This window comes from Pseudochaenichthys georgianus, chromosome 9 (assembly GCF_902827115.2).
Source record: "Pseudochaenichthys georgianus chromosome 9, fPseGeo1.2, whole genome shotgun sequence".
NCBI lineage: Eukaryota > Metazoa > Chordata > Actinopteri > Perciformes > Channichthyidae > Pseudochaenichthys > Pseudochaenichthys georgianus.
In genome coordinates this window covers 17,848,656-17,868,600 of record NC_047511.1, presented here as the reverse complement: position 1 = coordinate 17,868,600, position 19,945 = coordinate 17,848,656, and the positions used below count along the sequence as shown (strand labels likewise).

At 41.6% G+C, this 19,945-nt stretch overlaps 2 protein-coding genes across 3 annotated transcripts in view; one reads left to right on the top strand and one right to left on the bottom strand.

The window, feature by feature from the left end:
• Positions 1 to 223: 223 nt before the first annotated feature.
• On the top strand, positions 224 to 12,396 carry LOC117452286 (long-chain-fatty-acid--CoA ligase ACSBG2-like). The gene is made up of 12 exons (XM_034090807.2): positions 224 to 965; positions 1,388 to 1,476; positions 1,945 to 2,065; positions 2,154 to 2,234; positions 2,457 to 2,606; positions 4,933 to 5,100; positions 5,185 to 5,366; positions 6,190 to 6,423; positions 10,022 to 10,239; positions 10,356 to 10,495; positions 10,576 to 10,819; positions 11,532 to 12,396. Exons 1-12 carry the CDS (start codon positions 642 to 644, stop codon positions 11,618 to 11,620), a joined length of 2,040 nt encoding a protein of 679 aa, XP_033946698.1. The 5' UTR covers positions 224 to 641; the 3' UTR covers positions 11,621 to 12,396.
• Positions 12,397 to 12,575: 179 nt separating this feature from the next.
• Positions 12,576 to 19,945, bottom strand: part of LOC117452288 (flavin reductase (NADPH)-like) — a 31,387-nt gene continuing 24,017 nt past the window's right edge. For both annotated transcript variants that reach the window (XM_034090810.2, XM_071204346.1), the window contains 4 exons: positions 16,949 to 17,092; positions 15,879 to 16,080; positions 15,254 to 15,418; positions 12,576 to 14,690 (listed from right to left, as the gene is read on the bottom strand). In XM_034090810.2, coding sequence (XP_033946701.1) covers positions 14,533 to 14,690; positions 15,254 to 15,418; positions 15,879 to 16,080; positions 16,949 to 17,092 — 669 coding nt within the window. In that variant the 3' untranslated portion in view covers positions 12,576 to 14,532. Of the gene's footprint in view, positions 14,691 to 15,253; positions 15,419 to 15,878; positions 16,081 to 16,948; positions 17,093 to 19,945 lie in introns of those variants that run through there.

The following is a 19,945-nucleotide window of genomic DNA, read 5'->3' as shown; positions in this document are numbered from 1 at the left end:
TCAAGCCGACTCCGGAGGTGGCGGTATGCAACTTAAAGTTGTTTGCAATCCGCCAAAAAACCGAGAGAAGAAGAAGAAGATGAAGAAGCCGTCTCCGAGCTGTCCGACTTCAGGCGAGCTTTTTGAGACCTCCCCCAGCTGCGATCGGCTACTCTCGTCTACTTTCGAGGCGAGCCGCAATGTGTCTCAAACAAGCCTATTCAGTCTCCATGGTTACAGGGACTGGAAACACATCGACTATGCTCTCAGTAAACACGAATGTCATTCTAGGCATAACCTATTTTTATTAGATTATTAACAAAAATCGCGAGAAAACATTTGAACAGGCCAGCCGAAATTACATTGGCCCACCCACAATTGAAATCCTGGCACCGCGGCTGGTAGGCCTATTATGTCTGTGTTATTTGATGCTCTTGCCAAACTTCCTCTCCACAAACTGAATTGGTAGGTAGACTTGACAATCCTGTTGAGTATCTGGTATGTGTTTCCTCATCCACTGCACAGCTAGCAGATTGTGTTGCTCTGACACCTCAGGAGTTAAAGCCCACAGTCCAGAGATGTCGGCAGTCCTCTCACTCACCTGACTCCTCTGAAGCTGGCTGTGTCTCGGTGTGGTGTCTTCTGTATTTAACCTGTAACAAATGGCGGGTAAACACGGCTGCCCATGTTGTCCCAATACAGAAGAGCCCAGGGCAGTTCCTCTGTCGACGGCCAAAGCACAGACCGCTCTGGCCCCAGCAGACCAGCTATGGAGCACCAGCAGAGACCAGGCGGTGCGGCTGAGGATGGAGGGCTCGGGTCCGGCCTCAGAAACCCCCATTACCGTCCATCAGCTCTTCATGGAGACGGTGGAAAATTACGGGGATCGTCCCGCCTTGGTTTCCAAAACAGAGGGCCAGTGGGTGACCCTGACGTGGAGGCAATACCACGAGCAGTGCCGTGCAGCAGCTAAAAGCTTCCTCAAGGTTTGTTTGACATGATATGCATACATTAAAGAAAAAAACAATAACATTTTTTGTGTCTCTTAAGCCTGTGTATGCCCTACATTTATTAACTAAACTACTATAAGTCATTGTTTAAATAGGGGAATTTGTGTGGCACACATAACGTTTTTACCTATGGTTTTTACCTGCGTTGTAAACAGTACCCCAGAGTTCCCCCACTCTCTCAGCGCATAGTGCGTTGTGTGAGAACAGGCTGCTGAAAAATAACACTGGAGCGTGTGAAATTAACAGCTTGTGTTTCATCTCTTGTTCCACGGACATGTTTGTGTCCCATAAGGTAGAGTCGCTTTTTAAATTAGATGTAGGTCAAGAGTAATAGAGACACAGTGCTGCTGCGTCATTAAAGAAACATGCTCCTAAAAAAACAATGTTGCTTCTTTAAGTTGGGGCTGGAGCGTTACCATGGTGTGGGGATCCTGGGATTCAACTCAGCCGAATGGTTCATCTCAAACGTCGGCTGCATTTTTGCCGGGTAAGATCTCATTTAAAGAACTACATTCCCATGTGGACTTGTAGAGATGCTTCAGCAACCTGACACTGCACATTTTGCTCTGTGCATGCTTATCTCAAAGTCCATCTCTTTGTCTCTCCCGACTCCTGTTTAGAACAAAACAGTTTAAAGTCTAAGGAAACCAAGTACTGATGTTAATCTTGTATCCAGCTGTTGAGTAACATTGAACTTGTGTAGTTAAGGCACGAATCACAGGCTTTTGACTGGATTTGTAGTTATTACAAACTTTAGAATTCTTCAAGTTTCAATTACCCTTGTATAAGTGTTAACTGAAACTGCCTATTTTGGCAAACACAACCTTGAAAAACTATTTGTTTTATCTTACTAGGCTTTCTTGTTAAGCTAAGTTTAAAAATGGCAAACTCCACAGTGAATAATGCGTGCCTTCAACAGAGATGAATACTCTCCTTTCTCTGATTTGTGCCACAGGGGTCTGGCAACTGGGATTTACACCACCAACTCACCTGAAGCTTGTCAGTATGTTGCTGAAAGCTGTGAGGCTAATATCCTGGTTGTGGAAAACCAGAAACAGCTTGAAAAGATTCTGCAGGTCAGGACCTTTTGAAAATGTTTCACTTTTGGAAGATAGAAAGAAATCTGTCCTCACATGACTTTGTGTAATTTACATTTCTCAACAGGTTAAAGATCAACTACCTCATCTGAAAGCAATTGTCCAGTATAAAGGCGAGCTGCAGCAGAAAGCACCCTTCCTGTATACAGTATGTTCCCTCACCAAACATATTGACAAAGTAAAACAAATGATCTGATAGTAAACTGTATGTGATGCTTACAGTAGCACCATTTACATTTTTAAAGCTAAATTAGGATGATTAAAATGTATGTTTTAATAATTCACTTAAATGTATTAAACTGCACAGTATCAGTTACATTTTAGTCTGGGTTTGGACACATTTTTCACCATGATCTCTCCATATGTGTAGTGGGCAGAGTTCATGAAGCAGGGAGAAGACGTGCCTGACGAGCAGCTGGATGCTGTGATTGACAGTCTTCGGGCCAATGAGTGCTGCACCCTCATCTTTACCTCGGGAACAACTGGCAACCCTAAAGGAGTCATGTTGAGCCATGACAATGTGAGTTATAGACATTTACTTTATTTTTCTTAACTTTTATTGTAGATTAGATGTCTCTCTAATTAAGTGTTTAGTTTTGTAAAATGTGAAAAACTGACCATTACCATCTCCCAAAGCCAAAGAGGACAACGTGGTGTGAAAAGGTTTACTGGGTCAGGAAGAGAAAGACATTTAAAAAGAATACTGCAGGCTTTGATGTATATTCAGATTAAAGGTGGGGTAGGTAAGTTTCAGAAACCGGCTCGAGATACACTTTTTGTTATATTCCATGGAATGCTCTTAACATCCCGATAGCAATGAATATCTGAAGTGCTTTGACAAAAAATCCATAAAAAAATGTCATCTGTGGAAGCCGTAATACTGTAAAAAGCACGACCAATCCGTTGGATTGCCGCCCTGTCTGTCAGCCTTCCATCTCGTGCACGCACAAATGTATCTCGTGCCCTCATTGGGCGTGCATTGCATCAGTACTTCAATGACTCGCCAGCAACAGGCGGCCACTTTCACCAGTCTGCTGACGTCATGTGCGCGTTCATGTGTGTTGGAGGAGGTGCTCTGTAAGGAAGTCTGAAGGAAGGGGCGGATTCTTTTCGGCTGTGTACTTTCAAATTTTAGTGCACTCGAGCCAGTTTCTGAAACTTACCTACCCCACCTTTAAGAAGAATAACATTTTCCCAAACCTGTTTTTCATTTTTGAAGATGCATGATCGTTTTAACAGAATCTAGTTTAGTGGTTCTTCTTGTAAATACTCAATAAAGAGCCATGTGGAACTCCTGAAACTGCTACAATGCTACTGCTGAAATGGAAACACTTTTCAAACTGCTTTCCATGCGACAATATTCCCATTAGGAAATGTATTTATCTAGTCTATTTCCAATGTAAACGATCGAGATACGCACATTTATTTTTTGAAATACGCGCCTAATGACTTTGGGCGCTTCCATCGATCCGGGACTTTCCCAGTGACGTCACTGTGTGGGTACGGCTTCCTGGGCCAAAGCTCAATACAGCTGCAAACAACATGGCGTGCAATGCACCAGTGGTTTCCAACAAAAGAAAACGGTCGTCGTCAGGAGCGTATTGTATTGCCCCAGGCTGCACAAATGGTTTTTATACAAAGAAGGAAGAAGTACATTTCCATAGGCTGCCACTAAAGGATGAGAAGCTGCTCAAAGCATGGGTTATTTCCATGAAACGGTCCGATCCGCCGCTGAATCAGTACGCACGTGTGTGCAGCGAACACTTTACAAATGACGATTATGTCCACAAAATGAGGTTTGATGAGTCTGGATGCCTGGTTCAATACAAAACATCGGATTTGAAGCCAGGATCTGTTCCCACAATGTTCGATTTCTCATCGTATGCAGTCGGGAACACCGACCGTCCCAGCACGTCGGCCGCGCAAGACAATGACACCAGTGTCAACAAACGTGAAGTTCGAGCCACCAAACGAGCTGCTTCAGCTGCCGAGAGAGAGGTAAATATTGCAGCACAACCAGATTACTAGCTCACACATGTATTTACTGACACAGTGTGACCTTATTAATTTATGTATATATATATATATATATTATGTAATAATGTACTGGAACTGGTGGTATCCCACTCAGCGAGTTCAGAACCGTCGGTACTTTCTGCGGATTCCGGATCGTATGCCACTCTAGTATTCGACCGAATCAGTTCATAAGCATAGGCCATGGGATGCCTGGTAACTGTAGATGCTTCCACATCAATTTCATCTCCCGACGAATAGTCAAATTCATCGTTCAAAACGTCGATCTCATTGCAAAATTCCTCCATCGCTGCCATATCTGCCACGTTGTGTTGACTTCCGGTATGGATACCCGGAGCGAGGACCCACACAGTGACGTCACCATTTGGGACTCCCCTAATGGCGGCGGCCTGGTCCCGGAATTCCCCACCCGGCCGGCGGATAATTAATTTTCTTTTGGCGAGTAATATCATATACAATAAATATTACGATCAATATCCATTGTAAAATGAATAAACTACCAGAATATTATAGCTGTAATGGTGTTTCCTTTCCCCTTTAACATTTAATGCTAAAACATCCAAATACCATCAGACAGTCGGCCTCAATAGGGTATTCAGGAGGGTTTTCAAATGTAATATACATAGATTCAGTAATTGATTCCAACCTTTTTACTGCGAAATTTAGAGCAGCTCCTGAGAATGTAAACATCAAAAGGGCATCAAACAAGAAATGGTGGCCCCTCTCTAAACATCAATGTGTTTGCTTTGTGAAAATTAAAGAAAAATGTCTCTGACTCTCTGATGACTCCTACCTTTGTCTTTAATCTGCAGCTGACATGGACAGTCCGTACGGCATCTCTCATGGCCGGTCTTAAGTACGGTGAGGAGGTGTTGGTCAGCTACCTGCCGCTCAGCCATGTGGCAGCCCAGCTAATTGACATGTGGATGTGTGTTTGTTTTGCCATGACAACATACTTCGCAGATCCAGATGCTCTCAAGGTATGGAAACCTTGAGCTGTATAAAACATTGAGTTATAATGAAGGTTTTCTATCTTGACTATAATCTCCATTCCGTTTTCCCAGGGCTCCTTAGTGAACACACTGAAGGAGGCTCGTCCCACTTGTTTCCTGGGGGTTCCTCGTGTGTGGGAGAAGATGCAGGAGAAGATGAAAGCTGCCGGTGCCAAGGCATCCCCAATGAGGAGCGCAGTGGCAGGCTGGGCCAAGTCCATAGGCCTGCAGTACAACTACAGTGTCATGAACGGGTAAGGACGAGCAAAGATTGTTTCATTGGTGCCATGCCATTTTTCGGAAATCCAAATGATCTGAAAGATTTCCAATTGGATCGAAAGCCCATTTTTCATGTAACAAATAGTTTTTATTCAGATGGCCCATAGCTTAGAAAATACACACTAGCACCAAACAGCAGCACATGGCTAATGATCACGCACAATGATGTCATCGGACCTTTGCAGCTGCAATATTTGTATTCTTTTGTTTAGGTATTAGGAGTGAGGCACAGTTACAATAGCTAATCAGAGGAAGAGTTTGGCAGAGCATGCCTTCACAATATTAGGAAATAGATATAGCCTATAATAACTGGGATGGTCCAATGATGTCCTTCTGCATAATAATTAGCCACGTGTATCTTTTTGTTGTAATGAGAGTTTGTACTTTCAGAGCAGTCATTGATTTTATTATCAGGCAAATTGGCTTTCAGTTTGGACTTTTAGGGTTGCAAAATAATAGGAAGTCCAGCCTCATATTTGCATTATAAAATGGCCAATTAGCACCGGTCACGCTGAACAGCTGATGCAGCTGAGGCTGACTTTAGCTCTGCATGATTGTGGTTTGACATTTTGAGCTTATGATTACACCATATTAAGTGGAGATACAACACATCAAACATCCTGAGGGGGAAATTGTTTGTAGAAAATGTCTTAGCAATCCATCCTGTAGTTATTTCGTTATGGGTCAATTTCAGCTCAACATTGCTACCTATTTTTTTATGGGCCGTTCTTAATTACTAACAATTCATGACTTCAAATATGTAACACGTGAACATGTGACTTTGTATTTGGCTTATAGGGAGAATCAGGTGCCGTGGGGCTTCATGCTGGCTAATAATCTGGTCTTTAAGAGGGTCCGTGAAGCGCTGGGTTTAGACCGCTGCAAGCTCTGCTTCACGGGCGCTGCCCCCGTCACCAAAGACACTCTGGAGTACTTCATGAGCCTGAACATGCCGCTGTTGGAGTTATACGGCATGAGTGAAAGCTCCGGCCCACATACCATCTCTTCTAACAGCAGCTACTGCATCGCAAGGTCAGCAGCAAAGCATTATCTAACAACTCTAGTATATCAAATGTGATGCTGATATGAATGTGAGAATATTACAAGACTTTGTGAGATTCACTCACCTCTTTTTCCAAGTGATGTTACCTTAAGCAGTGTTGGTTGGAGCTTGCTTTGCCTCCTTCATCCCCATGACAACATTGCTACTGTTGATAAGCGGTGATGATGCAGTGTATATGTTTTGGGCTTTAATTGTGAAAGTGAAATCATGACCCAGAGACGGACCGTTTGCATAGTGAAAGCAAGGCTTAAAGGCATCTAATCTAAATGCAGATAGTGTCATTTATTTACAGCCATTTATTGGTGCAATTAACATTTACTTCATAATCACAAGGGAGAGCTAAAGTGTTATCTATTGCCACTTAAAGTTACGTAACATACCTGTGTAAGATACCATGATCTTTTTCTAAACCTAACCATGTAGTAGCGTAATTAATATTATGTGCTCAAGTCAGTTGAAGACGTCCTGACCCAGGGTCCGATGAGATGGGATTTAAGATGTATTGTTTATTAATGTTTCCTCACTACTACCTTCCTACAGTATTTGCAATATGTTTATTATAAGCAGTTATAATCAGAAATTAATTACGAGGTCACAAGCCAAATAAGGTTGCGAACCACAGGTTTAAATTAGTGCTGTCAAAATGATCGCGTTAACAGCGGTAATTAATTTTTTGAATTAATTGCGTTAAAATATTTAACGCATTTAACGCATGTGCAGAATGGCCCGCCCCATACGTGCCACCAGTGGCAGTGCCAGGGTATGACTGGGGTAGGCAGTGTTGGGAAAGTTCACTTTCTACATGAACTAGTTCAGTTCACAGCTCACATATTTTAAAATGAACTAGTTCAGTTCATAGTTCATAATTCAACATTTTGAACTAAAGTTCATGGTTTCAAAAATGAACTAATTTATAGTTCATAGTTCTTTTTTCAATACGTTGCTGCGAGCTATTATTTGTCTCCTGTACGATGTTAATGGGCCATTTCAATTTTTACAATATCCTCAGAGGGCCGTACAAGTTATTGACCTCTGCTTAAAAAAACTAAAATCACAGCTCATTCATTTCATTCTGTGCAAAGAAAAAGCAACCTCCTAATCCAGATATCTCACCATGACTCGCGTATGCATGCACGTGCAGGGTGTGGCGTGACCACCTAAACAGAAAGATCATTTATGGACACAAGATGTGTGCAAATGTATTTAGTTTCCTATCCATGTGAACATGGTTTAAGTGGGGGGGACCTAACCTCCTCTAGGGGGGTCCGGGGGGCATGCTCCCCTGGCAAGATGTGTTGCACTTTGAGAGCAACATTAGGAGATCTATGGACACATCTCTCAACACCCAAACACAACTGTAAGCAGATTTTCTTTTAATTTATGGATATTTGACAAATCACTACCCTTTCAAACTGTATTCTTCTTTATTAATAACTGTCTTATAGTATTTTATACCTGTTTACTTTATTCTCTTATTTTTTTTATAACTATAATGATCATATAAAGATGTGCCTTTACCTCACTGGTTGTAGACAAAGCTTCTTATATTCGTTAGCATAGCTAGCTAACCAGATGCTAATGACAACAACACAGTTATTATAGTATGACAGATGAGCAGATCGCCACTGGGCTTACAACTAAAGACACAGACACGCAGAAACTGTGGCATGTGTACGGACTTATCGGTACTGCAATTTCTGAAGTGCTGGAGTGGCGTTCTGGTGCTCTCCGTCAGAACTGCACCCCTGTCAGTCGAGACATATACCACGTGATGACACGTTAGGCTCGTGTTGTGTTCAAGGACCCTGACCTTGGCCAGGAAAAACAGGTACTCGCTTGTTTAATTTTTTTGCGGTCTAGATTTCTTTCATTTTTTTATTTTTTGCGTGTGTTTATAAATTACCTCGAGGGCCGTACCAAATTGTCTCGCGGGCCGTATACGGCCGGAGGCCGGAGGTTCCCCACCCCTGCCGTAGAGTCTCACTCTGAGCGAGTGCTGCTGCAGCTGCTCTCGGCTTCGTCCATACTAATTCATTCATTCATTCATTCAATGCTCGCCGGTTCCGCGGTTCCACATTGTTTGTTGTGAGGAGTCTGATATATTTAGTATATTTATATTTTAGTGCGACAGCCAGGGGTGACAGGCGCGTACGCGTCACAGGCAGCTTGCTGTTGCCAGATTGGGTGGTTTTCCGCATTATTTTGAAGCCTGTTTACGGTGTGTTTTAACTGGGTTTTCGGCTGAAAGGCATATGAAATCTGGCACACTTTTGAACGCCGTTATAATACAGTGCTGAGAATGAACGCACGTTTGAACGCCGTTATACAGCGCTGAGAATGAACGCGTTCTCAATTACGTTCATCTAGCGGAAATACAGTACGTTCAGTTCACGTTCGCCCAAAATATGAACGCGTTCATGAACGATCGTTCATTGAACGCGTTCAGGTACATCACTGGGGGTAGGCTACACCCATACCAAGAAATGGCTTAGCCCCACCATGAAAAATGATGTTAAAGTAAGCAAAATAAAGTCTGCCAACTCGCGCGGAGTAAATTGCACAGACAGCAGTTAGTAAGATTGATTTCAGTAGCCACGGTTTTGAAAACTTTTGTCACGTAGTGATCGTCTTCTCAATAGAACATCTTTGATAACGGCGTGGTGTTGTTGCAGGAAGTCCCGACGGAGAATACTCTTGCTGTAGTACAGGGCAGAGCCATATAATAGTAATAATATGGCTCTGGTACAGGGGTGCACATAACTGGTACGCAGGTTATGTGCGTCATCTGAAATGCGTACCGTCACTTGTGTCACAAAGCGCATTTGCGTACCGACGTAGACTACTTGTGAAGCTTTTCCAGAAGGCGGTTCGATCACCGGACGACAGAGTCGGTCTCCGTGTGCACAGACAGGGCTGCTGTTAACGTCGGTCTGTACAACGGAACTGTGCCAAAACTACGCCAACCGGCTGCGGAGGGAGACTCCCCGCTTCACTGGAGAACTGCGCTAAAACAGCTGATCACAACGTTCACACTCTGTGGTCACGAAGTACTCCACTAGCCGCCGCCGCCCCCCCCCTCTGTCGACTTTCCTGAAGTACTCCCCCGTTGATAGAAATCAACACGTAATGAATTAAGACCCCACGGTTTGATTATTGATAGGTGTGTGGGTTGTCTTTCATTTTGACATGCAGAAATTTTTTATAATAAACATAGATACTGTATGTGAAATGGATATATCCGCCTTCTTTCATTTATCTTTCCATTCCCACAATAATATACATACATAAATGGCATATTTTGGACATAGTTCGAATGGTGATTAATCATGATTAATTAATTTTTAAGCTGTGATTAATCTGATTAAAATTTGTAATCGTTTGACAGCCCTAGTTTAAATATTCACTAAGGAGCATGTTTTCTTTTATTTTGACCTGAAAAATGTTCTATCAATTATGTACATTGTAATGTATTATTTATATGTACTTAAAAGTTAAAGTAGGGGTGCAGTTGTAGTGCAACATTTGGTCACGGTGAGCTTGTTGTTTATTTATTTGTTGACTCTCCAGCTGTGGAAAGGTGATGCCAGGCGCCAAGACAAAGCTGGAGAACCCTGATCAGGACGGGAGTGGAGAGATATGTTTCTGGGGTCGCCACGTGTTCATGGGCTACCTGAACATGCCGGACAAAACAACAGAGGCCCTTGACCAGGACGGCTGGCTGCACTCTGGAGATCTGGGAAGACACGACAAGAATGACTTCCTCTTCATCACAGGAAGGATCAAGGGTACGCTGTGTTCGCAAAGACAAAAAAACATTATAAATGTGATTCAACACAAGTTAAAAGCAATCAAAAGAACTTGTTGGTAACTGAATGGTTAAACGACAACGTTGCGTTCCCAGAGCTGATCATCACCGCCGGAGGAGAGAACATCCCTCCCGTGCTCATCGAGGACTCAGTGAAGTCCGAGGTGGCCATCATTAGCAACGCCATGCTGATCGGAGACAGGCTGAAGTTCCTCTCCATCATGGTCACACTCAAAGTAACCCGGCCTCCACTCCTGCACAGGGTCACAGTTGAATACATAAAACAAACACAATAATGACCCCTCTCTTTTTCCAGTGTGTGGTGGACGACAACGGCGATCCCACAGACGCACTGACCCCCGAGGCCTTGAGTTTCTGCCAGCAGCACGACGTCACAGCGACCACGGTGTCAGGGATCATAGCCAATAAGGAGCCAGCTATCTACACAGCCATTCAGGAGGGCATAGAGCGCGTCAACGCCAGAGCAACGTCCAACGCCCAGAAGATCCAGAAGTTTGTCATCCTGGAGCAAGACTTCTCCATCGGTGGAGGAGAACTGGGTGAGTTACTTTATTAAAACTGGGGCAAAGGTGCAAACAACACTGTCATCAAGGAAGTATTCACTTCAGCGACAACCAGGTTCAATCAGCTTGGAATCGAGGTCAAGTCGTAATAGAAAGTATTGTGACTGTGTTGTCTGCCAGACAACATTCCACGAAAGGTTGTTCGACAGTGATTAAATGTCTCATTTTGTGGGGTGAAACTTCTGTGTAGCAATGCAGTGGGAGTCACCGACTCAGGAAGGAGATACGGGGAGAGCAGGAGCTTTGATGTCAAACACTGATGGTTTATTTGGAGCTTCGGCCGGAGAATTCACAAAACAAGTCACGAGTCAGAGGTTCTGACTTCACGGGAGAGTTGCCACGTAAAATGTGAAGAACTCTACCCCAGACCCGTGTATTTAGCTAGTTCAGAGAGAATCATCAACATGCTGCATAACAAGATAGAATCATAACACCTCTATCAGCTGACGCCAACAGGCAGGAACAGGGAGACAGAACACTGAGAGCACAGCAGCCAAGTTCAGGACTTATCATGTTCTATCATGAACTGATAAACTGGGTCAAAGCTATGGACCTTGGAAAATATCTCCCCAACATCACCCAAAAACATTTCAAATCTGCAGTGGATCAAATGTTTGTGCCTCTACCTTGAGATTTAAGAGCAGAACAGAATTAACCTGCCTTTCTTTTCTAATTTTCGTCTGTGCAGGACCCACCATGAAACTGAGGAGGCCCATTGTTGTGAAGATGTACCAGGAGAAAATTAACGAATTGTATGGAGTGGCCACGGAAAAGTAGTAGACTGTAATTGCACAGATAATGCTGAGGATAGGTGTTCTGAGAAACTGCAGGCATGTTTATGAATGTTCTACTGTGCACAGAGGTCATGTTGAGAAGTATATCAATCTCTTTTCAACTGAATGTTAAACCTTCAAAATACATTTTTTATTTAAGGGGAAAAACTTAAATCTGATTGTGTTTTTAATAGAAAAGTGTTTTTGCTGCTATGTTTAAATAAGCTTCTGTTATTATTTAAGCTGTTAAATGTACATAGTCTCAAAGCAGCTGTGCACCTTTTGTAAATAAATCATCCAAATCAGAGCCAAATCTTGCCATTTCCCGTTGGCATATACAGATAACTTGTACGGAAAACACTGGATGGTGTCATTCATCATTTTTTAGTTTTTTAAGGAACTTTTGTTCTTCCACTGTGGCCTGAGAGATGAAACTCACGTGGACATAAGCTTACCAGAATGCTTACACTATGTTTGAAGCGGCAATTCATAAAGATTACTACTCAAAGATTTTACAGCATTAATCGCCAAGCAATTTCATTCTCATGTTGTGAGATCATTCCAATCTAGCAAAGCTGTATACATCCCCCCTAAAAACTGGATGAAATATTTGATTTAAGATAAGAATATCAAGTTGATACATTTTTCCCAACACAAGTGCAATTTTAAAGCATACATTTTTATTTGTGCTTCTCCATGTACAGTTTGACAAATATTAAAATGTTTATTTTGTGGCAGATGTTCCACGATTGTCAATAAAGAGGGAACGAATCGACCAAACTTGTTTCAAATTGTACTTTGAAGAAATGAATCATTACTTTAATTTGTACAGTGTATATTGGAGGGATATAAAACACTGCTCTGCTAAATGTATTTATTTAGCTGGCACATATTAACACATACATAAACTTATGAATATAATCATATGTATATGTTTATATACATATAGAAAACAATGCTTTCAGTCCAAAACACTTTGTTTATTGTGCGTAGTGTCTCTTTTTGGCAATAAATCACACATTTGAATGTAAGAATTTACACAACATTATATGTGAATATTTTACATAATATTAACCTTTAAAGTACCGATATATCACCAAAACCCCTAATGTATATACTGTGTATTCGTATATGTGTGAGTGTGTGTGCTGTAGTACAGCTCCCATACATAACAATGTGAAAAGAACATCTACAAAAATTCCCTCTACTTCTCAGTCATATCAGTTTGCATTCTTAAAAAACTGGTTGTGTTGCTGCGGGAAAGTTACAATGGCATTTCTACGAAAAACAGACCCAGTTTAGCTGGACGTAATGACAATTTATCTAAACATCTTATCCTCCGGAATTGTTTTAAATAGTTAAACTGCATGTACAAGGTTGGGCTGCACATTCACTACTTGACGTCTGACAGACTGTACTGATATCAGTTCATATATCTGGAACATCCACACACTTGACATAGTTTCTTTGAACAGAAAGACGGATCAACTTCCTTCTGTCTGAAAGAAAACAGCATTACCCCCATTTTACCCGACCAACTGAATGACAACCAAACTTCCACATTTTCAACCAAATGTTAAATGTTCTACCAATCATACTACCTTCCAGTTAATATAAAACAAATATCAATAGAAGAAAATTATACTTTTTTGCCCAATGACCAATCCACACAGCTTCCTGCACATTACTCGTCTGAGGCTGATTTAACCATGCATGTTGGAATTGTTAGTAATGGAACTTAAAACAATGAACAAGCTAAAAAACACATTATTATCCTGTAAATCAATTGAAACACTGACTTAAAGTGCAGCAGCTAACAGTTTAACCAAGCAGGACCAATAAAGAGACAATGATCTTGAACACCCTGATCATTTGAAGACACGTTTTTATCTTTGGTAGAAAACAAACACTAACGTCACAGCTTTGGGTGTGGCCCTAAGTGCTGCATACTTTTAGAAAATAATTAACAAAAATGTTCTGTGTTTTAGTGTCAGTTTATCAAAGGTCAAATCAGTTGTTGAACTAAATTGTTTACCCAGGAAACTTACACAACTGATATAATTTGAATTGTAAGGCATGTTAGATTCATGCAATTACAGAACAAATGATCCTTCATCAGGTTTATTATTGTGTGTTTATTTTACAGAACTGATACAGTACACATTTGGATATAGAGTACTCATGTGAATACACTGTGCAGTATTATCTGTCAGTAACAACACAAAGCTGTCCAAATACAACCCTCTTAAATGAATAAGTTGTTACCACTGATGTTATGTCCAAACACCAAAACTCTTTGATAATAAAGTTATCGATGAAGGTTTAAGATCATCTAAAAACAAGCGTATGAAAAAAGACATTCAGACATATTAAGCTATTTAAGGCATAGATATATATTTTACACCATATGTTGAAAGATGACAGACTGCACATTTGTTAAAGGGCTGGTTCACCCAAATGACAAAACACGAATGTTCTCTTTTAACTCTTTAACTGAGAGATATGAATTTTTAAGATTTCCGATCACTTCGATCCACATCCATGACATTTTATCACCTTATAATGATGTGAACTTGTGAAAAGAAGCAACAACAATTAATTGGAGTCATGCTTCTTGTAAAATGATCCATTCAAGTCCAAGTCCCTCTTTGCTTTGCCTGTTTTTAAGTGCAGAGCAGGTAGCTTACAGTGGTTTTACCAGAGCTATGTCGCTGTTTACCACACCCTGCCAGTGACAAAAAACAGAAGGGAAGTGGACTAAAAATCTACATTTTGCTCTGTCGCATTGGAATGGAGGCAAAACAAAAACAACCTCAACATTTTAAGAACAATTGGTAGATATAAATAATAAAAAATATGTGTTGTACTTTGGGTGAACAGACTGTTTTAATCAGGGCAACACTGGCTTCTTATTTTTTATTTGGTAGTGATGGCGACTCCCTTGTTGACCCAGGCGTTGGAGTTGAGTAGAGAGAGCATGAAACGAGCCACGTCTCCTCTTCCCACTGCGCTGCCTACAGGGAGACCACTGCCGTCGGGCACAAAGTACCCCTCATGGGTCAGAAACTCTTGAGCTGGAGAGACACAAAGATTACAAAATCAGCCGTTAGCTGTTAGCACACAGAGCTCACAGCTCCTCATATCTGTTCAGAAACTGGACAAAAGTTAAACAAGTACAAACCACAGACAGACTGTCTGTGTCATGGCGAATACAGTCGCTGGTTTATTTCTGTCTGTAGGCCGTTCTTGTGAGTGTGGACGAAGCATATACAACGTTAGCTTAGCCTGGTCGATCCGATCTTCATTCAGAAAAAAAGCATTTAAAAAGGTTTTTCGCCTGCCGTCTTATCTGCAGACTTGTCAAGCATTATTTCATGTTTTTTACTAACCGGTATCAGTATGTTGTTACTTCGGCATCATTTAGAAACGTGTATTACAATTAAATCACGGTAAAATATGTTCATTGTGTTGTAGTTGTTGTAGCCCCCGAGCCAGCGCGTCTTGTTTGAATGATGCGAGTAAACCTATGGAGTAAACACAGCTGACAGCCGCGGTGAAACTCGAGCTTTTAGAGCCGCGTCCGGTGAGAACGCAGCAATAGGTGTGTCTCTTTGGTCTACTGCCTGTTTGCTTTTACCTGAAGCCTGCAGGTTCTTCAGACCAGGTGGGCGAACCACCGTCCAGCTGATGTCCTCGGTCTTGTGCAGTAACTTCTCCATCTCATGCATGTTGGTGAGGACGCTGCGGATCATCGGCAGCAGGAGGAATCGAATCAGAAAAGATGACTGCGCTCCAGAGTTAGCTAACATCAACAAGAAAAAAAAACTGAGAAATTATCCTCTTACATTCTACAAATAATGTCAACAGAAAAAAACATTATATTTAAGCTCTAATTGCAGTTCTTTGTGCTTACAATTCTAAATTAGAATTTAAAGTTACAGTACCCTGTTCTTCCAATGAAAATCAAAAAACAAATGTAAAACCAATATCCAAAATATAAAGAGGCAGTGGCCATGCTAGGATCTCTCTGAGTTTCTTTCTTGAAGTTTTATCCAAATCTGAACAAAATAATAAACACAATCATTTTACTGAATGCTTGATTGAAATCCACACTTTAACACTTGATATCTGAAGGTAATTCGAGAATGATAAACAGAAAGAGATTACAGTTTATCAAAACAAAACCACTCCTAGGACATTGATACGGTGGACTTATTTCATTATTTAATCTTACAATGCATCATTACGTGTGCTGCACTTACGCTCTGTGTACCAGGAGGTCATGGTGATGATCTTGTTGACCCGGGCCTCTCGCATGGCGCTGATCATGCTGGTCATGGACAAGGTGTAGCCCGAAACCCCCGAGAAGAAGGAGGCCGGGAAGCCGAGGCAGGACATGACCACATCCTGTCCTTTGAAGTGAGTCTTCAGACTGTCTGCTGAGAAAATATCAGCCTCCACCACCTATAGAAGTAGGGAAACACAAATAATTACTGAGGTGAATTTTACTTTTTTCAATCCTGCTGATGGATTTATTTGAGGCTTTATCTTGTGTCATGTCCGTTTTGTCCATCTTTCTTCACTTGTTGTATTCTCTTGTAGCTTGCGTGGCACTGTACAGTAACTGTTTGCAAAAATCTTGTAAAATAGAAGAATAAAAAGCATTTGTTGGGGAATATTTGGATGGTGGATAACAGTGTAGATTATTAAAGTGTTTTTAATAGGCAAGGCAAGTTTATTTATATAGCACCTTTCAACACAGGGCAATTCAAAGTGCTTTACAAAAAGGAAAGACATTAAGAAAATGGCATTTGAAAACAGTCATTAAAAAGAAAAAATAATAAAAATAAACATTAAAAGAAAAAATACATGGATAAAGATTACAGTGCAGTTTAAGATATGAAATTAATAGTTCAATTAAAAGCAGCGGCAAAAAGAAAAGTCTTCAGCCTGGATTTAAAAGTAGTAAGACAAGTAATAGCCAATAACACAGTTCTTTGGCTCAGAAGAATTACATGTGTTAGCCAATACTCAATAGCTAATATTAAGTAAACTGTTATTATTTGGGCTTTTAATGGGATTTGTTCAGAGTAATAAAATAACACTGGGCTTTTTATCTTGGCAGTGCCCCACCTTCCTGTGTGCACAGTACCACACCCACATGTAAAAGTTGTTTTGGCTTATGTTAAGGAACATAAGTAGCACATGTTTTACCTCATACAACCATCCTTTGGACATGATACAACATTTATCATTTATTTTGTGACTGAACTTTGAGCCCAACATGCACGGAGCAGCAGCACAACGACTACCACCCATTGGTTCCACATACCTTGAGGTTATCATGATGCACGGTGAGTTTGGCGGGGTTCCTGACGATGGCGGTTACGGTGTGGCCCTGCTGCAGCGCCTGGTTGACCAGATACTGTCCGGTCTGTCCCGTGGCTCCCAGCACGGCGATCTTCATCCTCACACTCTGACACACACACACACACACACACACACACACACACACACACACACACACACACACACACACACACACACACACACACACACACACACACACACACACACACACACAACACACACACACACACACACACACACACACACACACACACACACACACACACACACACACACACACACACACACACACACACACACACACACACAGTTCAGTCAGGGCGGAAGCTTATCAATACACGACGCGTGACCAATGCTCTGACCTCTCCCTGTTTCACAAGAGTACAGAAATGATTTCTATGGTGCAATAAAGAAGCTCTCTCTTCGGAAGTTCGGTTTGTCATCTGATGGATTATGTGTTTAAATTGTGGATTCATGCTATACTGAATCCTTGTTTCTACAAGAGTCACTAAATAAAGATAAATACTTTTATAAAAAGGTTATGTTCAATGAAGACAATGTGTGGACGTTTTCTTAACATTTTAAGGGGGCAAATTATAGTTTTAAATATTAATACATCTACCATTATGTGTTTTAAGCTGTCCAGCCTTAATTTAAGTCCAACAAACTATTATAAAATAAATATATAAAATACAAAAATAGCACCTGTTATGCCCCAAGGACGCCCTCTGCGGGTCCTTTTTTTTTTTCACGACACTGTGTCTCAGGCAGGGGCACCGCCAGGGATGTTGGGCCCCATGAAAAGATATCACATTGGGCCCCACCACCAGGCCCAGGTCACACCAACCAAGCACAATGCTGTAACCACACCTCCAGAACCCAACCGACTAATTTATGCTTTAAATAACTACCTGTACAGGCTTGCATCCAGGGGCGGACTGGCCATCGGGACGAATCCCGGTGGGCCGGTACTGAAGTGGGCCGGTCGGACGATGTGGGCCGGCCGGTAACCGGCAGGGCTCGACATTAAATGCCCCGCTGGCCCGGAAGCACTAGACACCCTGGGCCAGCATAACGTACTTTCCACTTGCCCGCTTGGGCCACTAAAAATATTGCTTTAAAAATGTTTTTCCTGTGGTATTGGTATCTTGACTAGCAATTTAGTTAAATTGTTTCGTTTATTAACGCTACAACATAGCGTTCCGTGAGTCGGTTGTCGTTGTTGGGTGAAAAGCAAACAGCTGTTTGCTGCGGAGCGCAGCGCGAGCAGGCTCCCATGAGCGGGAGCGCGCTCCTTCACTACAGATTATCGCGCCACCTAACCATTCGCCAAAAGTTTTTAATACCAGCGGTAACCGGTCAAGCGACGTGCAAAAAACAATCTTCAAATAAAAGAAAGTCACCGGAGGAGTTAAAGGAGAGTGACAGGGAGTATGAGAAGAAGAGGGAGAGAAAGTTTCAGCCAGCTTGATCGATGGAGTTGGCTTCTAGTGGTGCAGTGACGCGTCCTAAAACCCTTTTATAATCTATCGATTAGATTTATGATTCGAAAATTGTAAAAGTAGGGTAGACATGTGGAGATTATCCGGCTGAACAAAACGTGTATTTATCAAACAGGTTTGTTTTCCATAGACCTTATTTCCAGCTATTTTCCAAAACCCTGTGGAGAAATCCCACTGCTTTTTGTCGAGGGAACCAGCAGCTTACTTCCTGGTTTTATGACGCGTCACTGGCTGCACCTCTCAATATGATGCCAATATAAACAAGGTCTTCTGTCGGCTCTGTACATCAATGCCGACCTATGCTGACAAGTAAGTGAAGAGTAGACAATATAAAGGTATTGGCGAAATGTCCCAGCAGTTTAGAATAATGAAGGCTCTAATCAAATCAATTACATAGCCATTACATGTCTAACTCCTAATGACAGGAAGGCAGAAAGTGCATTATACAAATAATAATACTCATAATAGCAGACATTTTTTAACAATGACCACAATATCATTATTTTAATAAACCAAATATGAACAATTGAGGAAAATGAGAACTGATGATTCAAATGTTGTAGTACAAGTAGGCTAGTAATGTAGTTAGTGCATACATTACTATTGCAACAAATGTGTTAATTTTCTTCATTATTAGTCGATTATCTTTTTGGACGAATGCTCCGGGCCAGTGGTTACAATGGTGGGGCCAGTGATAATACAAGTCTGCGGTGGGCCGGCGCTACCGAAGTGGGCCGGTGGAGAGTCCCGGGCTGATTTGTAGTCCCAGTCCACCCCTGCTTGCATCTATCTTGTAGTCCAATACTAACTGCACAATATTTACTGACACTGAGCGGTGAACATATAACACTGTGCAGACGTGCAACATTCTACTGCAGTATAATTCACTATTTTATATAACACTAACATTCCTAGACCTCAATAGTCATCTTTTATGGTGTACATGCCTTTTTAAAAACATTTTTGAATGGAACATTCAAAAATCTAAATAAATATAACTTAAATATACATGACCTCTTAAATAAAAATAAAGTGAAGTATTAAAGTGTAAACGGACAACAAAACGGAAATGGAAATGAAAAGGCCTGATGGTGGTGCTCAATCAGAGCCTATTACCTGTTCTCAGTCTTTTTCTCATCATGCATCTTCTGTGTAGTGATCCAATATCGTTACCATAGCCTTGCCGTTTAACAGTTATAACGAGCCCTGGCTCAGCCTTACTCACCAAGAGCCCAGCGCCTAGCCTTCTTACAGGCAAAGTCACTGATCAAGTCCTTGAAGTCCAGCTTTCTAGCAACTGGCTTTCAATGGACAGCATGGCAAGACTGCAAAGCCTTATGGGGGGACAGGGCTGTGGAGCCTAGAGATGGATGTGTTGGTCCTGGCACCAGGGGGAGGGACAACTGGTTTAGTATGAATAGCTGCTAAAAATGTACCTGCATTTATTAAATGTCAGC